The 25,840-nt window shown below is 33.6% G+C and overlaps 4 protein-coding genes and 2 long non-coding RNA genes across 6 annotated transcripts; 5 read left to right on the forward strand and 1 right to left on the reverse strand.

The window, feature by feature from the left end:
* The first annotated feature begins 486 nt into the window (after nucleotides 1-486).
* LOC114717887 (uncharacterized) lies at nucleotides 487-1,246 on the forward strand. Its single transcript, XM_028903110.1, has 2 exons — nucleotides 487-979; nucleotides 1,092-1,246. The coding sequence occupies exons 1-2, from the start codon at nucleotides 487-489 to the stop codon at nucleotides 1,244-1,246; spliced, it is 648 nt and encodes a 215-aa protein (XP_028758943.1).
* An 84-nt stretch (nucleotides 1,247-1,330) lies between these two features.
* On the forward strand, nucleotides 1,331-4,026 carry LOC114717888 (ankyrin repeat-containing protein ITN1-like). Its single transcript, XM_028903112.1, has 4 exons — nucleotides 1,331-1,382; nucleotides 2,034-2,117; nucleotides 2,545-2,996; nucleotides 3,409-4,026. Exons 1-4 carry the CDS (start codon nucleotides 1,331-1,333, stop codon nucleotides 4,024-4,026), a joined length of 1,206 nt encoding a protein of 401 aa, XP_028758945.1.
* Nucleotides 4,027-7,819: 3,793 nt separating this feature from the next.
* LOC114717889 (uncharacterized) lies at nucleotides 7,820-8,477 on the forward strand. The gene is made up of 2 exons (XM_028903113.1): nucleotides 7,820-8,311; nucleotides 8,439-8,477. Exons 1-2 carry the CDS (start codon nucleotides 7,820-7,822, stop codon nucleotides 8,475-8,477), a joined length of 531 nt encoding a protein of 176 aa, XP_028758946.1.
* A 7,191-nt stretch (nucleotides 8,478-15,668) lies between these two features.
* Nucleotides 15,669-16,003, forward strand: LOC114717883 (uncharacterized). Its single transcript, XR_003737763.1, has 2 exons — nucleotides 15,669-15,704; nucleotides 15,867-16,003. It is a non-coding gene; the product is annotated as an uncharacterized LOC114717883 (long non-coding RNA).
* A 1,163-nt stretch (nucleotides 16,004-17,166) lies between these two features.
* Nucleotides 17,167-24,415, reverse strand: LOC114717885 (uncharacterized). The gene is made up of 3 exons (XR_003737764.1): nucleotides 24,406-24,415; nucleotides 20,449-20,455; nucleotides 17,167-17,250 (listed from the first exon to the last, which is right to left on the reverse strand). It is a non-coding gene; the product is annotated as an uncharacterized LOC114717885 (long non-coding RNA).
* Nucleotides 24,416-24,472: 57 nt separating this feature from the next.
* On the forward strand, nucleotides 24,473-25,403 carry LOC114717890 (uncharacterized). The gene is made up of 3 exons (XM_028903114.1): nucleotides 24,473-24,706; nucleotides 24,940-25,160; nucleotides 25,259-25,403. The coding sequence occupies exons 1-3, from the start codon at nucleotides 24,473-24,475 to the stop codon at nucleotides 25,401-25,403; spliced, it is 600 nt and encodes a 199-aa protein (XP_028758947.1).
* Nucleotides 25,404-25,840: the final 437 nt, after the last annotated feature.

Genomic DNA, 25,840 nt, shown 5'->3' on the forward strand with positions numbered 1-25,840 from the left:
GAAAACGGAAGGAATAAACGAAAAGGCTATAAATATATAGAATGTGTGAAGAGTCAGTGAAGTGTGAGAGCGAGCTGAAAAAGAAGTAACAAGCCACTGCCATCGCAAATTCACGTGGAGGAAGAAAGAAGTAAGCGCAATTAATCTTTGTTTATTTCGTTGAAATGTGTATTTTAATTTCACCTGAAAGAACTGATGATTACATACAGTAACGAGGGGAGAGAAGTACAAGATTTAGATATGAAGTACGCCGCTATATTACTAAAAACCTCCGTCGTTTCTTCTTTATGTACAGAAGAAAATTAAAGTATTATTATTAGGCAACACCTGAGCCAATTCCTATCTGAACTTCGATAGCAACACTGGGTGCTAACTCATTGCATTCACTCCTTCTCATTTGATTTACCTATGTCCTTCCTCTTAATTATGCATTCGAATACATATTTTAAATTTTTAATGCGTATGTGCTGGTTGTTGATTCCAGTGATGGAGGCAGACGAATTAGAGATGGCTAATTTGAACAAGGCCATATATGAGGACAACTGGTTCGAAGCAAAAGCATTCATTGATCGCCATCCTAAGTTATTGGACGTAGATTTTGGAGCTTCAAGAGGCGAAACGCCTCTTCATACAGCTGCAAAGTTCGGGCATGTGGCCATAGTAGAAGAGTTGATGAAATTAGTTGAACCAGAATATCTTGAAATATGGGATTATTATGGCTATACTCCACTTGCAACAACTGCCACACATACGGAATCCATCCCAATTGCAAAATGCATGATAAAGAAAAATAGCAATGCACTTGCAATTCCAGCTCCATGGCCTTGGCTGATTCCTGTTACCTTGGCTTTTCTGTCTGGCCACAACAAATTGGGACGTTATCTCTATTCTGTCACTCCTTTGGAAGTCTTCAAACCAGAAAACGGCTCTTTTGTGGGCCCCGAGTTTTTCCGAACCTGTTTGAGAAATGGAGAATATGGTAACGTCATTTTTAGATATATAATTTCATTCGCAATAAAGCGCAATTTATGTTTCATTTTCATTTTTTCCCTCTCATCTCTTTATACTAAATGATTTTGTTACATGAATAGGTATTGCCTTGCAATTGCTCCAACAATGCACGGAGCTGCTTTTTGCTCAAGACGCAGATGAGAACTCAACAATTGCGAATATTGCACTCTCTCTTCCTCATTCTCTTCACAAAAGTCAACTTCCGTTCTTGAAGCGATGGGCCTATCACTGTTAGTACATATTATTACTTTCCACTCTCCGTTCTCCCTGCAATTTTCTATACATGTCGTTTGCTCTTTTAAAGTACTGGCTAGCCATAATGGCGAATTATGATGATGACGGTAAAGATGGTGAAGATGAAACAACCTCTGGTATAATTTAGTTTACACACACTTATTCCCAATCCGTTTCGATCACCCTTCCCCTCTTACTCCTACCTTCCTAATTAAATAAATATAGCCTTTTAAAAGACATTCTCAACCCACAATATAAGTCACTTGATGGATGATTAATGAATTTTTTTCCAAATAGGTATTACCCCTCCCTATTACAATTTATTAGAAGAGGAGTTGAAGTATCGTATAGTGTTTCTCTGTGCTCTTAAATATGTGCAGAGTTGCAAAAACATTTCATTTTTAAATTTGACAAGTGAACCATTTTTCTTGTTCTGGTGAGGTAGTACTCCCTTTGATTCTTATTATAAGACATTTTCAACTAATTCTTACATACTAATTAATGACAGTTAAAGTATTAAATTTCTCTTAAATTAATAATTTTTTTCAAGTTTCCTTCCGTTTAGATTAAATAAGGTTGGAAAAAAAATTCCAAAAATACTATTTATGTAATTAACCCTCAATTAATTGGAAGATATCATCTTTGACTTCAAGTTTCATAGAAAACAAGAGGCGGCGGTAATTAATTAATACTATTTATGTAATTTACTTGTGCTTCTGGTTTTTTTCTGCATTATTATTTGAAGAAGCTTATGTTTTCCCATTTCTTTGATCACTTTTGGATGGAAGATATTAAAATACCACCAACCACAACCACTGGGCATTTCTGCGTAGATATTCAGCAAGAAGGCGAGGGCAGCAGAGCTGGTCAAGGTACAATATCCTCTATTATCACTTCAGGAGATGAAATCAAATAATATTATATAACTATTATTACACAACATAGTAGATTACAATTTGTAATGTTTTCCATTTAATTTAGCACCCATAAAATCAGGTATGCCAAAATATGAAATTTGAAATTAAAAATTAATTTTTATTATAAGCTCGATTTTTGAATATATGTCTCAGCCTTAATTTATGCACCGGTTACTCAATGTTAGCATTTAATTAAGTTGCACTTAGCTTTGACTAGAAAAATGCACGTCAACAGGGACAGGTCTACGCCATTGGCTACTCTCCAGCGTATATAATTTGTCAGGTATGTATATATTTGTGCGCGCGCCAAAAAGTTGCCCAGAACTTAAATCGAATGCCTTTAACATTCTAGTTCTATTTCGATCGACTGACAATGGTGCAGGAATGAAGGAAATGTATAAGATGAAGCTCCAGCATGCACAAGCAACTGAAATTCTAAACCTACTTTGTCCGAATATTCTGATGCTTCTGAATGTAGAAAAGAGGAATATGATTAGAATAGCACTGAATTGTGCAGCTCAGCAGGACAATGCTGAGTTTGTTTTGCGAGTAACGAAGGCAAACCCGGAGTTAATCGCACTTGTTACTTCTGTTTGTCTAAACTATCCCGTTTTCGTCATTACCGCTGTTGAATATCGTAAAGCTGCGGTTTTCAGCCTCTTCCTTTGTCGTCACTTCGAGATTATGGCAGCAGCAACACCGGCAAAAATGAGAGCAGCAAGAGAGACAGGAAATAACTTGCTACATTTGGCAGCCTCGTTAGCTCCTGATTCCTACCTTAACAGCATCTCCGGTGCCGCACTGCAGATGCAAAGAGAACTGCAATGGTTCAAGGTTAGAACTGAAATTTAATCCTTTTCTGTGCATGCCAGAGGCAGAAGAAAATGAATCATATTAACACATGCACACATGTCCGGTTTTTTTCCTTGCCAATAATTAAGATTCATTATTATATGGTGCAATTTAATGAATGAAATTGACCAAAGAAGGAGATGTTCTCTTTAAGGATTAATTTTTTTTTAATTCATAGACACATCTGATGAGACTTGCTGATTGTGAACTAGCTAGAAAAGTGAAGTGATTTTATATCATTAGATAATTCCTTGTATAATTTAAGAATAATAATGGGTTAGCTTATATAGAACAAAATAATTGTTTTAATATACAATTAATCAATTCTAGCTATTTTGTTACTTTGAGTCTTTTATTTATTGCTCATTTATTTATTTATTTTCTATATACATAGGCTGTCGAGAGTGTAGTGGATGCCGGATACAGGCTACATCAAAACAAGGAGGGGCTGATTCCTATAGAATATTTCAAAAAAAACCACAAAGGGCTAAGGGCTGAAGGAGAAAAATGGATGAAGGACACAGCATCTTCTTGTTCAGTTGTTGGGACTCTAATTGTTACGATCATGTTTACCGCAGCTTTAACAGTTCCCGGGGGGAACAATCAGGATTCAGGGTACCCAATGTTTATCAAGGAGAAGTTATTTAAAGTTTTCTTGATTTCAGATGCACTTTCTTTGTTTTCATCCACTACTTCTGTGCTCGTATTTTTAGGAATCCTCACCTCACGCTATGCAGAAGAAGACTTCCTTTGCTCGCTACCTACAAAATTGATAATAGGTCTTTCTACATTGTTTTTGTCTATTGCAACTATGATGATTTCCTTTTCAGCAACAATAATGATCATGTTGCAATATAATTCACTACGTTTATGGGTTACTCTTCCTATTACTATGCTGGCTGGTGTTCCAGTAACCCTCTTTGTATTATTACAATTCCCTCTTCTTGTTAAAGTGTTTTCTTCTACTTATGGTCCAAGCATCTTCAAGAAGAAGGTGGAAGAGTGGTCATGAACTGTGCATGTAATTAATTCAAATCTTACCATATATGTATGATTTCCTATTGAATAAAGATTTTCCTCCTCTTGAATCTTAATCGTGTAATAACCCAATTGCTTATATATTTAACCTATGTTGGAGGTGTGTATCAACCTTTGCATGTTTAGAACATAAATATATATTGATGTGGTTATGCCAAATTAATTAGATTAATTAGCTGATTGTGGATGAATTTTTTTTTGGTAGGCACAGGTATTCTCCTATTAAATGTAATTCTGTTTGAAATACTATCAGGTACTAATTATGAGTAGCTTTTTTAGTTGAGATTTGAGCTTTGGTTCATCATGTTATAAGAAATTAGCCCCTTTCACTTTGCAGATGAATTATTTATTTTTAATGGGAACAAATATAAAATGGGTTGTATGCTTGGTGATTCAATTACGGGTGGCCCAAACCAAAGTCATCACATGGGCCTAATACATGTGATTGGCCCATGGTACTTTATAATAATTAGGATTAAGAATAATCTTAAAGAATGATAGAAGTCCTTTCAAAAATTTAACTAGTCAACCCACGGTCTTGTTGACTGTTCTAGGCCCTAGCTTGTTTTTAATATCTGGGTTCTGATTCACTAATATTTATGCAAGTACGTACTCCACATCTTATTACGTTACGTATTTTCTATTGAATAAGAAATTTCAGATCCCCTTGAATCTTATCATGCAAATAAAACACCTGGTTTTATTTTTAGCCTAATTAATGCGTTTGCATATCATCACGCTTTGCATATCTAGAGCATAAACATTGATAATGTTGCGACTATAGCGGGCCTGTTATAGTTTGAATCGAGATAAAGTTGAACAATTTAAATTTAAATTAATACAAATTTCTTACCAAAAAAATAGGTTAATAAAAAGTTTAAGCAAAAAAGTTATGGTTGAGATTTTTAGGAGTGGAGGAATATTATTGATGATACCAACAGATTTTTTTAAATAGATTTTAGACTATTTTCATTAGTTTTGTATATAGAGAAAGTAAATAGCACTGCTAAGTTTCTTTATTGCTGAAAGATAATTCATCATGAACATGAATTTTGACTATATCGCAATTGAAGTCGTGGCACAACATCGGAAACTCCTCTTCCATGATCGCCTTATGATGTAACAAATTAAATACCTCATTAACATAAAAATGACTAGTCAATTATGATTTTTTTTATTATGAACAAAAAGCTAAGCTTGATTGCAGATGATGATCAAGTCCTTGTCGCGGTACCTAATCATCCAAGAGATTTATCTACACGTGAATTGAATTTCAAATGCATTTAAACTTTTCAAAGAAGGAGGGTCATGAAATTTTAATACTACATCTGGTTTTTAATATAAAAGCTCGTTTGATTTTTATTTTGATTTTAAATATAAGACCAAATTCATTTTGTTTCTCATATTTATCCTTTTTTGTTTAGATAGTCCATGTAATAATGATAATTCTAGTCAATACACTTGACCGCATCTCTCATGCCGCATTATATTTAGGACTAAAACAAAGTCAAACAAGCTCTTATATTAAAGATTGGAGGTGGTATCAAACACAATACCCATATCTAAATCTTGTATCTCTCTCCCCTCATCACTGTAATCACCAATTCTTGCAGATTTAACTTCTAACCTTAAACCACTGCCATTCCCTAAGCGGCACTAGGGATACGCTAAAGTTGGGAAGGAGGAAGCCAACTTCGCTGCTGTGTGTAGCAAGTTATTAGAATTCTCAAGGAACATTGCTGCTACCATATTCCTAAAGCGAAACCCACAGAGTTAAAATTCTCAGCTTGACGATATTTAACAGCACTGAAGAAAGCGTTCTCCTTTAATTTTATTGAGAAAAAGTGACCATTGAGATTAATTTTGGGTTTGCTGTTGATATCTTCTTAAAAAACTCAGCACGCCAACAGTGCTTTTCCAATCATACGCCTTTTTATCTTCATTCAGAAATGTCAGATTGTTAGAAGCCAGCTCTAGAATTTCGGTTGCCTGTGTGTGTTGCAACTTCAGCTTATGTATTTCCTTCATCCCTCGACAATTGGTAACTCAGATATAACTTAATATTGGTCGAGTTTAATCATGAGAACAAAAAATCTTAAAAGTAACTAATTTAAGTTCTGGCAAAATTTTGAGCATACATGCCAAGCAAATTATAAAAGACGGAGATGAGCCACTGTAGTAGATTTAGTCCTACATATTGAGATGGAATTTTGTCAGTGCAACCATTCAAAAAGATCACACACACATACATACGTGCATACGGGTCTATCCTTTTCTTGCATTGCATCAAAGTTAGGTTCAACTTATATGTCAACATTTGGCATCTTATGCGTAAATCAAGATCAGCATCTCAGTCCAAAAAAAAAAAAATATCAGCATGTCACTATGCCCAAATTGATTTTTATTCTCAAATTTTATATTTTGACATACCTCATTTTCATGTATGATAAATGTAATATCCTGAATTTCAAGGTGTTAAAGGAATCAGGAAGAATTATGAAGAAATAATTATTAAAAATTATTTAATGCCTAAGAAAATTGGGGGAAAATTATGAAATATTAGTTTTCAGAGTTTAGAATATTATGAAAGAGGTAATTTCACCAAAATGGCTTAAATAATTTTGAAGCTAATTTTTGGAGCAAACAGGGAACCATTTTCCAAAAATTTTCACCAAAATGGCTTAAATAATTTTGAAGCTAATTTTTGGAGCAAACAGGGACCCATTTTCCAAAAATTTAAGGGAAAAAATGGCTAAAGGATTATATTTGAGTTGGGATTTTTAGGATAATTACTTTATGATATGCGCATATATATATATATTGCATCAGAGAAAAAAATGTATTATTTTTATTTTCCAGAAGTGAGCGGTTAATATAATTTTGCACCCTTATGCAATCCGGAAGAATTCTTTTTTTTTTTTAAAGTTCCGCAAATATTTAACGTTTTTTTTTTGTCATCCTTAAATTCTTTAGAAATTTAAATTTTGAAGCTTTTAATTTCAGATGGGCAAGTCAAATCCGCTGTTCAGTGGGATCAATCATTTTAACAGGCAACTTAATACCACAAATAATCCATGATTGGACAAAAAAAAAAGCCTGAAAAGAAAAAACACTTCGATTCTGAACAAAAATAGATAACTAAGGACTATCTCACACTCGGAGGATTTGCCCGGAAAAAAAAAAAACAAGAAGAAGAAAACACTAAAATTAACCTCAACCAGTTCTAATATTTAAAATTGGAGGAATATTTATCACTTTTTTTTTTGGGGGGAGATCGGGACCCGGAGAGAGAAACCAGCGGCAAGTGGAGAGAACGAAATAACTCAACCTACGGCCGCCAACACGGAATAAACAAAGTCAACCCAAATGAATAAGCCTTTTACACACGGTTTCAGAGTTTCAGTTCAGTCATAGGAAGGGAATTCTATTGGTAAGTGTGTCTAATCTCTATTCCTTTCAACAAAATTGCTAGCTTCAAATTTCAAACCCACAGGCCCTACGTAGAGGAGTATCACCATCTTCTACATACAAGACCTTTAGGTTGCGTTACTCAAGGCAGAGCACCCCAATTTTAGCGAGATAGGTTCAGAACGACAAAAACGGAATCCAACTGCAAAGATTGTTTTGAATGTGTTAATAGAGTAATTAGCTAATAGAAAGTGGCTAACTTAGCAAATCTCTCTCTCTCTCTCTCTCTATATGGGTATATATATATTCTTCGTCTTAGTTTTGCATACAGTCTGTGTGTGTTTTTGTGTATTACAGTGATGACAGAGGTCAAAGGTTTTGATATGGCTAATTTGTACAAGGCTATATCTAAGAACAACTGGCCTGCTGCGAAAGAGTTCATTGATCACCATCCCATGGCCTTGAACCAAGAACTTGTTGCTTCGACAGGCGAAACACCTCTCCATGTGGCTGTAAAGTTTGGCCATTTGAGCATTATAGAGGAATTGCTGAGATTAGTTCCTCCAGAATACCTTCAAAAACTTGATGCTCATGGCTATACTCCACTTGGAATTGCAGCATCACATAGGGGAATCATTCCAATAGCGACATGCTTGGTTGATAAAAATAGCAATGCACTTTCTATTCCAAATGGACAGCTTAAATTGATTCCTGCTACATTGGCTTTTCGTGTTGGCCTCTGTGAAATGGGACGTTATCTCTATTCTGTCACTCCTTTGCAGGTCTTCAAGCAGAAAATGGCCCTCTGGGTCTTTCGTTTCTCAGAGGCTGTTTCGTCACTGGAGATCTTGGTAATACAACTAGCAATATGTCAACAATTCACTATATATATGTCTTGTTTTCATTCTTTTCTCTATGCGGGTTCATGTTCTTTTGATATTTCATCTCATATACTAAGTGATTATGATATATGGATAGACATTGCCTTGGATTTGCTTCGACGATGTGAAGAGCTGATTTTTGCTGCCGATTTTGGATACTCAACCATTAAGAACATTGCATTCTATATTTCTAATTCTCTCAACAAAAGTCAACTTCATTTCCGGAAGCAATGGGTTTATTACTGTTAGTGCATGTCACTCTTTTAAATGTCTGTTTTTTTCCTTTTATCCCTGCAATTTTCTAGATGTCCTTTTCAGTTATATACAAGCCAAAGTACTGAATTATGGTGATGAGAGTAATGGTATTGAAGCTCAAGTTATTTTAACTATAATCTCGTTTTCATCATGCTATATTCTGTAAAGAAAAGAGCTTGGAACTGAACTAAAAAAAGTGAGAGATTCATTAGTAATAGCTGGCTAATATATCAGCTTTTTCAAAATACTATCCAGGTCTAAAAACATGTGTTAGACTGATATGACATGACAATAGGAATAAACAATCTTGTAGAATCTGTTCAACTACTACAAAAGAAACCAAAGGTTTTGCAAAGCCAAAACAAAAAACAGCAGAATACCTTTGCCTAAGGTAGTCTTATTGCATCAACACTCCTCCTTGAGACTTTGTCGAGGGACTCTAAGCTTCCTTCTAAGCTCCTGAAATCTGTCTTTAGGCAAAGCTTTGGTGATTATGCCTGCAACAGTGCAACTTGCTTTTCGGAACTGCAATGCACAAGACATATTTCCTGTTCCCTTTCAGCATTTCTGAGAAAATAAAATTTGACCTTTATGTGTTTGGCATTCCCATGCTGCACAGGGTTTCTTGCAATATCACAAAATATTTGAGTAGCTTCAGCTCGCTCCAGACCCAAATCTGTCAACATCTTTCTAACCGAATAGCTTGGTTTGCATACTTCTGCAGATGATTGAGCCACAACCTCTTGCCTTTTGGAGTTCCAGCAAAACAAACTAGAACCAGGAGAAAACGTATAACCTGATGTACTCTTTCCATCATCTACGCTTCCAGCCCAATCACTATCGACATATCCAATTAACTTGGAATCTGTAACAGTCTAACTCTGATGTGCCTTTTAAATACCTCAGCACCCGTTTGCCAGCTACATAATGCACCTCACTTGGTTTTTGCAAAAATATTGATGATAAATATGCTGCAAACATCACATCAGGCCTTGTTGAGGTCAGGCAATGTAAGCTCCCAACAGCACTGTTATACTTACACCTCGTTGCGTCAGCCTTGATATCTTCTTCATCACATTCACATAATGTTTTATTGACTACCAAAGGAGTATCCTTAGGCCTGCAGCTTTGCATTTTAAAATATTTTAAAAGCTCTTGAACATAAGCATGTGGAGAAACAGAGATTCCTTGATCTGTCATGAAATCCTGAAAAACAGAGCAGCCATGCCTACGAACATATCTTTTCAACTACTGCAGAAGAAAGCGCCATGACAGACCGAATGTCTGGCAAATCCAAAAACAAAAAAAATCAGTAGATTATGTTTGCCTACAGTATCTAGACGAAGTCTCATTACATCAATATTTGCTTGAGCATGCTAGTTTCAAAATAACCATATTAATTTTATCATGAAATCTATCTATTTAAAACTTATTTGTTTGTGCATGATAGCTTTCCAAAATTCGAATAGCCTCACACAAGTTACTTGTCCTTCTAGTTATTAATTTTATCACTTTCACTATTTGAAGAAGCTAATGTTTCTCCATTTCTTTGATCACTTCATGGGTGGAAGATATCAAAATACCATCAACCTCGGCCACTAATCATTTCTATGTAGACATGCAACAAGAAGACAAGATGAGTAATAGAGCCGAAGATACAACAATATAATACTCTTTGTCAGTTGATTGGAAGGCAAAATCAAATGATATTGCAAATCTAACAGAACATTTATATCAAAATGTAAAAAAATTTATTTTGTTAATCATACATGAAAATCAGGTATGTCAAAATATGAAATTTGAAAATAAAAATCATATCTTATGCATAAGATGCTAACTGCTCACATTTAAGTTGAACCTAACTGTTGTGCAACGCAAGAAAAAGATAGACCTTCACATGCATATAATATGTCTGTAATCCTTTTGAATGAAGGGTTGATAAAATTCCATCTCAATAGGACTAAATCTACTACAGTCACCTCCCTCCTTTATAATTTGTCCGGTATGTAGCTCAAAAATTCCCAAAAAATTAAATGAGTTGCTCTTAAGATTTTTGTCCTCATGATTAAGCTTGACTAATATTAAGTTATATTTGAGTTGCCAATTGTCCAGGAATGAAGGAAATACATAAGCGGAAGTTGCAACATTCACGAGCAACTGAAATACTAAACCTGGTTTGTAAGAATCTAACATTTCTAAGTGAAGATAAAAGGCCTATGATTGCAAAAGCACTGTTGACGGAGGCTAAATTAGTGAATGTTGAGTTTTTGTTCAAGGTATCAATAGAAAACCCATAATTAATCTCAATGGTCACTTTCTCTCAACAAAAGGCGCATGCTTTCTTCAATGTTGTTGAATATCATCAAGCTGAGGTTTTCAACCTTCTCCGTGGGTTTCACTTTAGGAATGTGGTAGCAGCAATGTTCACTAAGAATCATGATAACTTGCTGCACACGGCAGCTAAGTTGGCTCCTCCTTCCCAACTTAACCACGTCCCTGGTGCTGCGCTAAAAATGCAAAGGGAATGGCAGTGGTTCAAGATTAGAAATTAAATTAGATGCTTTTGTGTGTGTGTTGTGTGAGGGAGATTAATATATAAATGAAATCATTAAATCATGTAGTTCCCACCTACTTGGACCTAATGGTTAGCAGAGGAGATATTAAATTCAACAAGAAATGAGGGAATAATTGCATTAACTCAAGTGTAACAAACATAGGGTAAGGAAATTAGCTAAATTATTTATTGATAATGAATGTGTGTTGACTTCCTTTAATTACCTTATACAATCATATATATATATGAACTATTCCTTGATGTAGAACCCTATATTTTGGAGAAAACATTATAAATTTGATAAATAAATTGGATTGGAATTTTATATTTAGGATAAAATCTAATATCTAACGAGCTCTCATATTTAGAATTTACAACTCACTGTTACAATATTTTTTTGTTAAGAGATAGAGCACTTCATATATCTATTAGAAAATAAACGCTTAAAGTTTGAACTCAATCTAGTTCCACAATTAAAACCTCAATTTATATATCTAATTGAGTTTCTCACTTTATCTAATCATAAATATCAGGTGTGGCTCAAATCAAATCGAAAAGATTTAAGACAACATATTTGGCTTTATTGGAACAGCCTAGCTCGTCTCCAAAATCTTAGGGCTCTTTGTTTCGTTCTTTTATTTTCTTGTTCCTAAAACAATTATATAAAATTATTTTTTAAAAAAATTTTGAGAATGAAAAAAATGTGTTTGAATAATTATTTTAAAAAAATCATATTTAAAACAAAGAATATAAAAATTCAGATAGGCAAGAAAGGAAGAAGGTTTCTCCAATTTTTCTAAAACAAAAAAAATTTAAAAATACAAAAGATAAAAATAAAAAATTTTGAAAAATTGCTTTATTTTTTAGTTTTTACAAAAATATTACTGTGTTTTTAAGACAATCAACTAAAAACAAGTTACCAAGCACGTTTTGGACCTTTATTTTTAAAAACAAACAATTCTTTTTAAAATAAGAAACCTAAATTTTCATTTTTTTGGGTAATGGATTGGAATAATTATCATGAGGTCTCAAAAAATAAATTTAATTATAAAAAGTTCTAATAATAACTCAGCAGTATAAGTTTGTTGTCATAATCTATATTGAAATTTATCATGGCATACTTTTCAGTCGTATGTTATGGGAATTTTAGATGATTAAATTCCTTTCTTAACATTTTATAATAATTCCCCCTGATATTTTAGATTTATATTGTATAAGGGTATGATCCATGTTTAATAAAAGATATAAAATGGCAAAAGGAAAAAAAATAGGACTACTTCAAACTCAAAACTAAAAAAGATTGAATATTAATTTTGAACTCACTTTAAATGAGAATCAAATACTACCTCTGATCTTAAGTATGAGAGTTAATTTACAGTATAATCTATGTTACAAACTAGTTTTTATAATTAGAAACTAACTTACTTGATACTAATATAGTATTTATTTGGAATAGCTTATAAATAATATTTTAATCATGATTTACAAAATACAAATTAAGTATATGAAAAAATTTTATCTCAATTTATATAAAACGTGTTTATAAAGTTTGTAAACGTTTTTCCAAACAAACCTGTAATTGCCCAAAAAAAACATATCTCCAAATCAAATCAAATCAAATATAGGCGACGTCACGTGTTTCACCTGCAAAACTAAACATTGAATGGCAGTTAATATTAGAAGTAGTTATGACTTTGTTTTTTTTTTTTTTTTTTGACCTGAGAAGTAGTTCTGGCTTTGGAACCAGCGTTCCCTAATCATTTCTGTGGATCAATTAATTTCCCTCATTCCACTAATTCGATTCAAGAGTAGATCCAATTCAAGCAGCTTTCCGCCAGCCAGTGTCTGTCTCTGGCCCCCCTTTTTTTTTTTCTTCTTTTGTTTTTAAATTTATTCTTATTTTTTATTTTCTTAGGAGTGTCTGAATCATAAAAACGATCGAAAGTGATGAAATTAAAATATGAACTTTATTTGGCACCATATATATATATTATAATTATATATAAAAGAAGAGGTGTTTATATTTAATACCCGACTATACTTTGAATAAAATTACCTCCAATAAAATAATATATGTAAATAATAAAAAAATATATAATTGTGCTATAAATACAAGCATCAAATTCATGGAAATGTAACATGTATAACTAGCTAGGTACTTCGGTTTTAATTTTTTTTGAATTAATACATTATATTTAAAACTCAAATAAACATCCCAACTAGCTGGTTTTTACATTTGAGGACCAGAGAGAGTGATATCCTTTGCATTGTTAGTTTAATTTCTTGTGACTTGAATTATTGTCCTGAAAAACTAAACCCTGATGAAGCTAGATATATGTTGGGTAGACTTTAATGTCAATATTTATAAATCCTTTCATTTTAAACTATTTTTACAGACTGTGTCAATATTCTACTTTAATATGAATCAACAAATTAACATGTGTGTAAACTTTTATAAAAATCATGATATTTATAAATTATAAATAATGTGGCGAACATACGCCTAAACTATTTTTTTATTCTAATTTCAGTTTATAAAATATATCAGATAAATAAGTTAACGTGAAAATTTTTTTTATAAAATCATATTTAAATATAAATTACATTATACTGATGAATTTTTATTCTAATTTTAGTTTGAAAAATCAATTAGAATAAAATTCACTTTGGCAATCAACATGTGTTGGTTCTAGTGAAAGAAGTTTTAAGTGCTTAAACATGAGGCCTTGAGTATAAATTTATATGAATGGAGAAAATATTTTTAAGAGAACTATCTTTAATCGCCCCGATAATGTTTAAATTGAACTCAGTTATACAACCATGTAAAAAAAAAAATTACAAATCTTAATGTAAACAAACCCAAAATAAAGCGAAGATGCATTGGGCTTTTTTTTTTTTTTCCCGATTTTTGTGAATGTCGATGAGTCGAAGGCATTGCGGAACCACATCAAAAGACAAGTGGGTTCATTTTTTATTGCTAACTTATCTCTTGGGAGAGAACTCATATATTACTTCCAATTTTAATATGATAGTTTAATTTTTAATTTGATCTTAAATATAAGATCCCTATCAATTCTGTCATTTATATTTATATATTTTTTTTCAAAATAATCCTTATAGTAGTTGTATAAATTAAATATTTTTATCAAATAATAATTTTTGCTAATACACATTATTAACAAGGGTATTTTAGGAAAAATTGTTGGGGGAAAATTAAATGATATAAATGATCTACTAGCTTTGCTGCATAGAATTTGAAAATAAATTATATTACCTCCGACTGTAATTATAAGACTTCATTTATAGACTACAAATGAGGTCTCATAATTAGGACCGGAGGTAGTATATACTCATTCTAAGCTACTCTAGTACTCATTTTAAACTCATCAAATTTGAATTATTTAGTGGATAGTTTAGATTTAATTTTATTTTTATTTATTAAAAATAATTATTTTAATAAGTGTATGCTATAGAGTAAAGATAACCTCTTAACTACTATTTTTTTCAAAAATACATTTTTTCTATTTAAAAATAATTAATTAAAAATTTAAAATCTGAACTGTTCAAATGAGATCTGAATGGTCCAGATCTCATAAGTTTAAGGTGCTCATAACAATATTTTTCTATGAATAATAAATTTTAGATAAACCTGAACCATTCAACTAAATTGAAGGATAAAATTTTATTCAAAATTTTAATCGTCAAATGTTTAGTAGAACACCTTATGAGCTCAACAACCTTGGGTGCACTAATTCATGTTGATATTAATGACGCCTAGGATCCTGACAATGTCATATGTGGGTTCTTCATTTAATGCTCATCACAACGATAAGCATCATGTACTCATCAGTGTAATGCAATTTAAATCATTCAAAATTTAATATTGATGGTTCAGATTTAAAATTTTTAATATATAATTTTTTAATGATAAATTTATTTCTAAAGATATATTAATTATGATATTATATTTATTTTAAATTTTGTATCTATCAAAACAAAAAGTTGATTAAAATATAAAAAAATTTAAATTCAATCTAAACAATCTAAAATCAATCTGGATAGTCCAAATTGCGATGAGCGCCTCATGCTCGTCATTGCTATGAGCATGGAATGTGCTCCCATGTGGCATATGTGTAAAAGATTAAAATTAATCTAAAATAGACAACATTTGTAAAGAAAAGGATGGAAAAATATTCATTGCGAAGCAGGTCATAGGGACTGGTTACTGTTGATATTTACTACATACGGACGCTTCGAACCACCCCAAATTTCCTATATAAAGGGCTAGGGCTTAAGCCTTCGTTATGCATGTGAATTAGGGTTTGCAATATATATCGATCACCACAAACAGAAAAGAAAGAAAGATGGCTCACTTATTCGGGAAGCTTGAAGCAGATGTTCACCTTAATGCTTCTGCTGTGAAGTTTCATGAAATGATCAGCAGCACTCCTCATCACATTGCCAACGTTACTCCTGGGAAAATCAAGGCTGTGACCAAGCATCAAGGTTGTTTCGGAGAAGTTGGCTCTGTCCTCGTCTGGAATTATGTTCTTGGTAAGCCAAATTTTAATTTATCAATATCATGTCGACGGTTTTCTTTTTAATTGACGATTTTCGTTCATTTTCGAGATTGAATAAGCTTCACTATACAATATATATATATATATATATATATTATCAGATCAAATGACAGATATTAGTTGTGACTGCACGTAGATGGCAAGACCTGCGTGGCCAAGACTGTGATTGAAGCCATAGACCCAGCAAAGAACTCAATCACTTTGAAGATAATAGAAGGCGATGTACTTGAACATCTCAAGAGCTTCAAAGCCACGATTCAAGCCATTCCAAAGTAAAGGGAAGTGTGGTTCACTGGACTTTCGAGTACGAAAAGCTTCAGGGGCAAAGCCCAGATCCTCATTCTTTGCAGCTCGCATCTGAGGTTAGCAGAGACATCGATTCACACCTCACACAAGGACAGGACGATCATAAGGAACAGTTATTGGGAAGGCGGAAGTTGATGTTCACATTGATGCTTCTGCAGACAAGTTTCATGAATTGTTCACCTCCAAGCCACACCACATTCCTAATATTTCTCCTGCCAAAATTCAACATGGTGTTGCAGATGCAAACTGGGGCAAGCTCGGTTCTGTCATTACCTGGCGCTATGTCCATGGTAAGCACTCAACTACTTATTTATGCACACACACACACACATATATATATAGAGAGAGAGAGAGTAAGTTACGTACCCTTTCTCTTTAGTACTTCTCGTTTTCTTCTTGGAAAACGACACCTTGAACAGTGAAGTGCTGCTTGTGATTGAGCCCTCATAATTTATATCTGAGTTGCAGTTATTTCCGATCCGAATCAATGATGATGTCATTCATTACTATTTATTGGGAAATCATTATATGGTCCTAAGGAAGGAATATAATTACCAAAAAATCTCATAACAAGTGAATGGCAAGTTTCGGTACCGAAAATATGACAAGAAGATCCATACTGCTTAATTGTCATTTGGACTTTTTGATTGTCATATTCTTTCTTTGGGACATCATGGTGATTTCTACTTTATTCTTCTGATAAGGTGCCAACGTGTTATTTTCCTTTTCATTTTTACCATAGAAGATCAAAGAATCAATGAGCTTCCCTTTGAACATTATACTGAACTGGTATTGTGATGAATTAACAGAAGGAAAAAACTGTGTGGCTAAGGAGAAGATCCATGCCGTGGATGCGAGCAAGAACTTAATCACTGTCAGAGTTGTGGAGGGAGATATCCTGAAGGATTTCAAGAGCATGGACATAACACTGCAGGCAACTCCAAAGGATAAAGGGAGTTTGGTGCACGTCACCATGGAATATGAGAAGCTGAAAGGTTACATATTCCTGATCCTCACTGTCTCACAAAGTTCGTTACTGATGTTGTCAGAGACATCGGTTCTCATGTTGCCCTCTAGCTTCAAGCCTGTCCATCGACATAACACCTAAAGTTCGTATCGTCATAAGTTATATATGAATAAAAACATGTTCAGTCAGACGTTGTAATGCTTGATGACGAGGAGCTTGTTCTTATGTATTGCAATTATGTTAGCTACTGTTCCTGTGTATGTGTGGGATGGAAGACTACTTGAGATTATTCATGGTTGAATGAGTGTGTTTTGATTGGTTGTTATATATATCTATCGAGTGCACTTTATGATTTATCAACTTTCTCATTTTCAGGCTTACCTTTTAATAATTTTTTTTGGCAAATACTGACGGCTTGAACTTATAGACAGGATTAAATGTGTGAATTTTCACTTAAAAGGGAGCTTGCCTTCTAATAATGAGTTTATTTATTATAATAATTACACTTAGTTGTAATTTCATTAACGAAGATGTATTCTTTTAAATATATATATGTATATATATAAAACAATCAATTAGATATAAAAAGAAAGAAACTATATAGCTGGAGTCAGTAGGAAAGGGTCCATGGGTTTGGTTTTAATGGCAGATCAATTTTATCTAAAAGATGGTCAAAAAAGTTGATGGAAAACAAGGAGAGAAAATGAGAAAAAGAAGCGAGCTGAAAAAAAAAAAAGGCAAAAGATAAAAATAGAACAGGAAAAGGGAGAGTTGGGAAAGAAAACAAGAAAGAATAATCTAATTCAATATTCAAAGTCTACCATAGAATGAAAACTCTAGATCTAATTATAATAAAATAATGATAAAAATAAAAATAATAATAACAACTAATTCTAATAATAAAAATATTAAAATACTAATAAATCTAATAAATTTTAAAATGATAATAAATTCAAATCATTCAAATATCTTAAAAATATAATAAAATCATAAATGTTTATTTTTATATCTTGTTAAAACTACTCCCTCTAGTCTATATTATAAAGGGTCAACAAGTTAAGTCACATATAGATAAAAAAAAAAAAACAACTATGTCATTAAATGTGTTCTAAAAGCATAAACTTTTTCAAACCTCCTCTTAGAACAAATATCAACAAGTTAGTGAAAGGTTATTTATATGAGTAGTGATAGTGTCCCGATTCTAAATATAAAACTCATTTTGTAGTCTAAATTATAAAATGAGTTTTATATTTAGGACTAGAGGAGTAATTTATAACTAAGGGTGAACTAGGAAAAAATTTATTAATAACTCTGTTGACCCATTATATTTTATCTTAATTCATGTGAAAGCATTTTTTCCAAGCGATTTTGGAATCCAAGAAACCGCTTGAGGTAATCAAGACTAGGAAGAATTTTTTTCTTGGATGATAACGACACATTCTTTTGTCCCCACCGTAAATTATAATATTCTAATATTTATACATATTTTACTTTATTTTTATTGCATATATTATTCAATAATTTTATCTAATGTCCACTTTAAAGGTTTGTTTGGTATGAGGGATTTAGAAGGAAAGGAGAAGAATTTTAATCATTACCTCTTATTTGGCAACACACAAATTTTAGGAGGGGAAGAAATTTTTTTAAAAATTTTCCCTTCCCCCCTCCTGAATCTCCCCTCCAAAATTGGGAAGATTTAGAGGGAAAAGACAATATTTTGCCATGTAGTAACTATTATGCTTTTATTTATTTCTAATATCCCTATACTACCCAAAATCCTTTTCTTCTTGTCTCCAGACACTGCTCTCTCTTTTGCATAATCAAATATTTCATTCAAAGATAGGATACAGTACAAGTTGTGGTGGAACATTACCTTAGCTTTCATTTCAATAATACTTCACGCTCTAAAGTATATTAGAATTTTGGTATAAGTGTCGGTTAATATATTAAATGTTATTTATAATTCTATTTTATTAAACATTCTATAAATTTTGAAAAAAAGAATCTTATATAAAATAAGGGTAAAATTGTTCATTTCAAAATATTTTTCCCTCTCCTCCTCTCCCCTCATGAATCAAACAAGGTAATATTAAAACTCTTTCCCTCATCTCTCTTTTTATAAATCCAAACAAAATAATATTAAATCCTTCCACTCTTCTTCCCTCCATTAAAATCCATCCCCTCCTCTTCCTTTCATTGAGTCAAACAGATCCTTAACTCAAATCGCTTCGCATTTGAAAATATGAAGAACATGAAGGAATAGGAATTTGAGAAAATCACAAATAGACCCCCGAATTATCAAAATTATGCAAAGGTCACCTAAATAAGCAAAATTACCATAAGGAACCCAGTCTCATATTGCAAATATGAAATCTTAGTAAAATGTCTGAAATACCCCTTAGCCAAATGACAAGTTAACTATAGGAAATGACAAGTTCACTTTAACAAATGACAACTTTAGTAGATCAAATCACAATTTGGTTGAAAGTATGCTAAATGACAAGTTGATTATGGGAAATAACAAGTTTACTTTAGCGAATGACAACTTCAATACACCAAATCACAACTTGGCTTAGGGGCATTTCAAACATTTCGCTAAGATTTCATATTTGCAATATGAGATTGGGTCCTTCATGGTAATTTTATTTCTTCAAGTGACCTCTGTGTAATTTTGATAATTTAGGAGTCTTTATTTGTCATTTTTTCTAGAAATTTTACTAAAAATAACCTCAACTGATTCTAATATTTAAAATTAGAGGAATAGTTATTACTTCTGTTTTTCGGGGCAGAGCAAGACCTGGCGAGAGAAAGTAAAATACAGAAACTAGCAGCACGTAGGGAAGACGAAATATCCCAATCTACGCACACCAACAAGGAATAAACAAGGTCAACCCAAATGAATGAGAAACGAACAAAAATATCTATGAACAAGTCATATATAATCATGAGTTGCTAAAGAAAGGCCAAGCTTATACATAAGGTTTTAGAGTTTCAATTCAGTCAGCCGTAAATAGGGAATTCTATTGGTAACTGTGTCTAATCTCTGCTCCTTTCATCAAAATACTGTCCCTTAATAAATTGCTAGCTGCAAATTTCAAGCCCGCAGGCACTATACATCGAATATAGGTCGAGTTACATAAGGCAGACCTCCCCAGTTTTAACGAGATGGGTTCCGAACGACGAAAACGGAGCAGCGATTGGTTTGAATGGGTTAATAAAGTAATTAGCTAATCGAAAGTGGTTAACTTAGCTAATCTCTCTCTCTCTCTCTACACACACACGCACGCACATTCTTCGTCTTAATTACAATCTGTGTGCGTATCTGTGCCTCACAGTGATGGCAGAGGCAATAGGTTTTGATTTGGCTAATTTGTACAAGGCTATATCTGAGAACAACTGGCTTGCTGTGAAAGAGTTCATTGATCACCATCCCAGGGCCTTGAACCAAGAACCTGTTGCTACAACGGGCGAAACACCTCTCCATGTGGCTGTAAAGTTTGGGCATTTGAGCATTGTAGAGCAATTGGTGAATTAGTTCCACCAGAATGCCTTCAAAAACTTGATGCTCATGGCTATACTCCGCTTAGAATTGCTGCATCACAGAGGGGAATCATTCCAATAGCGAAATGCTTGATTGATAAAAATAGCAATTCACTTTCTATTCCAAATGGACAGCTTAAATTGATTCCTGTTACATTGGCTTTTCGTGTTGGCCTCTATGAAATAGGACGTTATCTCTATTCTGTCACTCCTTTACAAGTCTTCAAACTAGAAAATGGCCCTTTGGGTCCTTCGTTTCTCAAAGGCCGTTTCATCACTAGAGATCTTGGTAATACAACTTACCATATGTCAGCAAATCACTATGTATATGTTTCATTTTCATTCTTTTCTCTATGCGGGTTCATGTTGTTATTCTGATATTCCATCTTATATGCCAAGTGATTATTATATATGAATAGATGTTGCCTTGGATTTGCTACAACGATGTGAAGAGCTGATTTTTGCTGCCGATTTTGGATACTCAACAATTGAGAACATTGCATTCTATCTTTCCGATTCTCTCAACAAAAGTCAACTTCGCTTCTGGAAGCAATGGGTTTATTACTGTTAGTTCATGTTACTCTTTTAAATGTCTGTTTTTTCTTTTTATCCCTATAATTTTCTACATGCTCTTTTCAGTTATATACAAGCCAGTACTATGATGATGAGAGTAATGGTATTGAAGCTCAAGTTATTTGAACCATCACTTGTATAATTTCGTTTTCATCATGGTATATTATGTAAAGAGAAGGGCTTGGAACTGAACTAAAAAAAGTGAGAGAACGAACATTTCATTAACAATAGCTGGCTAATGTATCAGCTTTTTCAAAATACTATCCAGTTCTAAAACCATATCTTAGACTAATATGGCATGACAATGAGAGTAAACAATCTTGTAAAATCTTTTCGATTACTGCAAAAGAAACCAAAGGTCTTGCAAAGCGAAAACAAAAAATCAGCAGAATACCTTTACCGAAGGCAGTCTCATTCCATCAACACTCCTTCTTGAGACTTTGTCTAGAGACTCTTAAGCTTCCTTCTAAGCTCCTAAAATCTGTCTTTAGGCAAAGATTTAGTGGTTATGCCTGCAACTTGCTCTTTGGAACTGCAATGCACAAGACATATTTCCTGTTCCCTTTCAACATTTCTGAGAAAATAAAATTCGACCTTCATGTGTTTGGCATTCCCATGCTGCACAGGATTTCTTGCAATAGCTTATCTGCTATCACAAAATACTTTAGTAGCTTTAGCTCGCTCCAGACCCAAATCTGTCAACATCTTTCTTAACCGAATTGCTTGGTTTGCATATTCAACTTCTGCAGATGATTAAGCCATGACCTCTTGTTGTTTGGAATTCTAGCAAAACATACTAGAACCAAGAGAAAACGTATAACCTGATGTACTCTTTCCATCTTCTAAGCTTCTAGCTAGGGCTGCACATGGGCAGGGCTGGGCAGGGCAAACCCCTTGCCCGATGCCCAGCCCGAAAGATGAGCGGGCTGCGTTTTGCAACCCGCTGCCCGGCCCTACCCAGTAGAGGCCCTAACCATTTTGGGCAGGGCAAGGACGGGCTGGGCAAGGCGGGCTTTTCTGCCCAGCGTAATGACACCATGCCTTATATCATATGTAGAAAAAAAATTCAATTATCGTGTTTTGAGACAAGTGAGAGGAAAAAAATTATCACGAATGAGTCTATCACTCATATATATATAAGGCCTATGTAGTCTTGTTCTTCAACTTTCAATTTCTTATGGGAGGTAAAAAAAAAATATTTAATAATTAGAACATTTAATAATCAAGCTAAATCAGTAGTTTAATTCCTTAGTTTATTCATATAGTTGGCAGATTTTTATAATCATGTGAAAGCACAAAATTTGAAAGGTGGTTTTATTTTTTTTTTTTGTTTTAAAAAATTGGATGTAAGAGAAAAAGAAAGAAATTTGACTTGGAGTAATTTAGCATATTGAATCTTATATTTTGATATTTAGCTCTTTTATATAATTATAATTTTATGTTCCTTTCATTTTTCTAATTTTACCTAATTTTTTTGGCCAAAACAAAAGAGATAATTGCTTAAAATAATATTATCTTATATATATAATTATATATTTTTCGGGCAGGGCCAAATGGGCAGGGCAGCATACCCTGCCCGCGGCCCTGCCCTGCCCATGAATCAGCCCAGCCCGAAGATGCCCATTTTTGCTTGGGCAGCTTTTTACTGGGCTGGGCTGGGCGCTTTTCTTGCGGGCTCGGGCGGGCTTATTGGGCATGCGGGCCTCATGCACACCCCTACTTCTAGCCCAATCACTATCCACATATCCAATTAACTTGGAATCTGTAATAGGTCTAACTCTGATGTGCCTTTTAAATACCTCAGCACCCTTTTACCAGCTACATAATGCACCTCACTTGGTTGTTGCATGAATATTGATGATAAATATGCTGCAAACATTACATCAGGCCTTGTTCAAGTCAAGCAAAGCAAGCTCCGAACAACACTTATGCCTCAGTGCATCAGCCTTCGTATCTTCTTCATCACATTCAGATAATGTTTTATTAACTACTAAAGGAGTATCCATAGGCCTGCAGCTTTGCATTTTAAAATATCTCAAAAGCTCTTGAACATAAGCTTGTGGAGAAACGGAGATTCCTTGATCTGTCATGAAATCCTAAAAAACAGAGCAGCCATAGCTACAAACATATCTTTTCAACTACTACAAAAGAAAGCTGCCATGACAGACCAAATGTCTGGCAAATCCAAAAACAAAAAGTCAGTAGATTATCTCTGCCTGAAGTATCTAGACAAAGTCTCATTACATCAATATTTGCTTGAGCATACTTATTTCAAAATAATCATATCCATCTCACCTTTTCTCTCCAGTAGTCGAACGCCAGCTTAATAAGCCATTCCCTTTAGTATTATTAGCTGAGATTTCTCTCACCTATTTTTAATTTTTATATCCTCGGCTGTATCTTATTCTAGCTAAGCCAGACGCTGACTGGCCTTGATACATGTCTCATGAAATCTATATATTTAAGACTTATTTATTTGTGAATGATAGCTTCACAAAATTCGAATGGCTTCACACAGTTTACTTGTCCTTCTAGTTATTAATTTTACCACTTTCATTATTTGAAGAAGCTAATGTTTCTCTATTTCTTTGATCACTTCATGGGTGGAAGATATCAAAATACCATCAACCACAGTAACTAATCATTTCTGTGGAGACATGCAACAAGAAGACAAGATGAGTAATAGAGCCGAAGGTACAATAACATAATACTCTCTATCAGTTGATTGGAAGACGAAATCAAATAATATTGCAAATCTAATAGAACATATATATAAAAAGATGTAAAGAAAATTTTATTTTATTAATCATACATGAAAATCAGGCATGTCAAAATATGAAATTTGAAAATAAAAATCATATCTTGTACATAACATGCTAATTGCTTGCATTTAAGTTGAACCTAACTGTTGTGCAATGCAAAAAAAAAGATAGACCTTCACATGCATATACATGTATCTGTAATCCTTTTAAATGATTTGGCTGATAAAATTCCATCTCGACAGGACTAAATCTACTACAGTTGATCACCTCCCTCCTTTATTATTTGTCTGGTATGTAGCTCAGAAATTCCCAAAAACTTAAACGAGTTGCTTTTAAGATTTTTGTTCTCATGATTAAGCTTGACTAATATTAAGTTATATTTGAGTTACCAATTGTCCAGGAATGAAGGAAATACATAAGCCGAAGTTGCAACATTCACGAGCAATTGAAATACTAAACCTGGTTTGTAAGAATCTAACATTTCTGAGTGAAGACAAAAGGCCTATGATTGCAAAAGCACTGTTGACAGAAGCTAAATTGGGAAATGTTGAGTTTTTGTTCAAGGTATCAACAGCAAACCCATAATTAATCTCAATGGTCACTTTCTCTCAACAAAAAGGGCATGTTTTCTTCAATGCTATTGAATATCATCAAGCTGAGGTTTTCAACCTTCTCCGTGGATTTCACTTTAGGAATGTGGTAGCAATAATGTTTAATGAGAATCACGATAACTTGCTGCACACGGCAGCCAAGTTGGCTCCTGCTTCCCAACTTAACCGCATCACTGGTGCTGCTCTGAAAATGCAAAAGGAATGGCGGTGGTTCAAGGTTAGAAGTTAAATTAGATGCTTTTGTGCGTGTGTTGTGTGAGGGAGATTTATATATAAATGAAAATCATTAAATCATGCAGTTCCCACCTACTTGGACCTAATGGTTAGCAGATGAGAGATTAAATTCAACAAGAAATGAGGGAATAATTGCATTGACCTAGGTGTAACAAATATTTTACTATACAATTTATCAGAAATTTTCTTCTTTCTATTTCTTTTTTTGAATTATAGGCAGTGGAGAGTGTGGTGAATCCTGGAATTGAGCTTCGTCTAAACAAAGAAGGGTTGACTCCTCTGGACTATTTCAAAAAGAATCACAAAGAACTCAGGAATGAAGGAGAGAAATGGATGAAAGATACTGCATCTTCTTGCTCAGTTGTTGGTGCTTTAATCGTTACCATTGTGTTTGCCACAGCTTTTACTGTTCCAGGTGGAAATGATCAATCATCTGGGTATCCAATATTTTTGAAGGAAAAGTTGTTCAAAGTTTTCTTAATTTGAGATGCAATGTCCTTGTCTACTTCTACTACTTCTGTCCTTACATTTTTAGGAATCCTCACATCATGCTATGCAAAAGAGGACTTCCTTTACTCCTTACCCACAAAATTGATCATAGGCCTTTCTACACTTTTTCTCTCAATTGCAACTTTGCTAATAGCCTTTTCCGCAACAATAATCATCATGGTGCAACATAAGTCATCACCTTCATGGGCTTTTCTCCCTGTCATTATGCTTGCCAACGTGCCATTGAGTCTCTTTGTTTTATTACAGTTCCCTCTTCTTGTAGAAATGATTTCTTCTACTTATGGTCCAGGCATCTTCCACAAGAAGGTGAAGAAGTGGCCATGAAATGTGTGTGTACTTGAGGCTTTAATTTGCACATTTAGAACATAAACATGTTGATGCATGAATACTCCAGATAAAGTAGTTCTAGAGTAGTGTGTGCTTTTTAGTTTGCTTCATCCCCAAATCTCCATTTTCCCAAATACTCCAGGACACATGCTTTTTGTAGCATTACCAGAGAAACAAACAAAGCCATTAGCGGAGTTGATGACTATGTGACAGATCCAAATCTGCATGGAAGGTTAAGTAGTCACCAACTCACGTGCTTTCACGTGGACATATGAAGAGG

The sequence above is a fragment of the Neltuma alba genome, unplaced genomic scaffold (genome assembly GCF_004799145.2).
Source record: "Neltuma alba isolate B1F8T4 unplaced genomic scaffold, ASM479914v2 tig00011781_pilon, whole genome shotgun sequence".
Taxonomy (NCBI): domain Eukaryota; kingdom Viridiplantae; phylum Streptophyta; class Magnoliopsida; order Fabales; family Fabaceae; genus Neltuma; species Neltuma alba.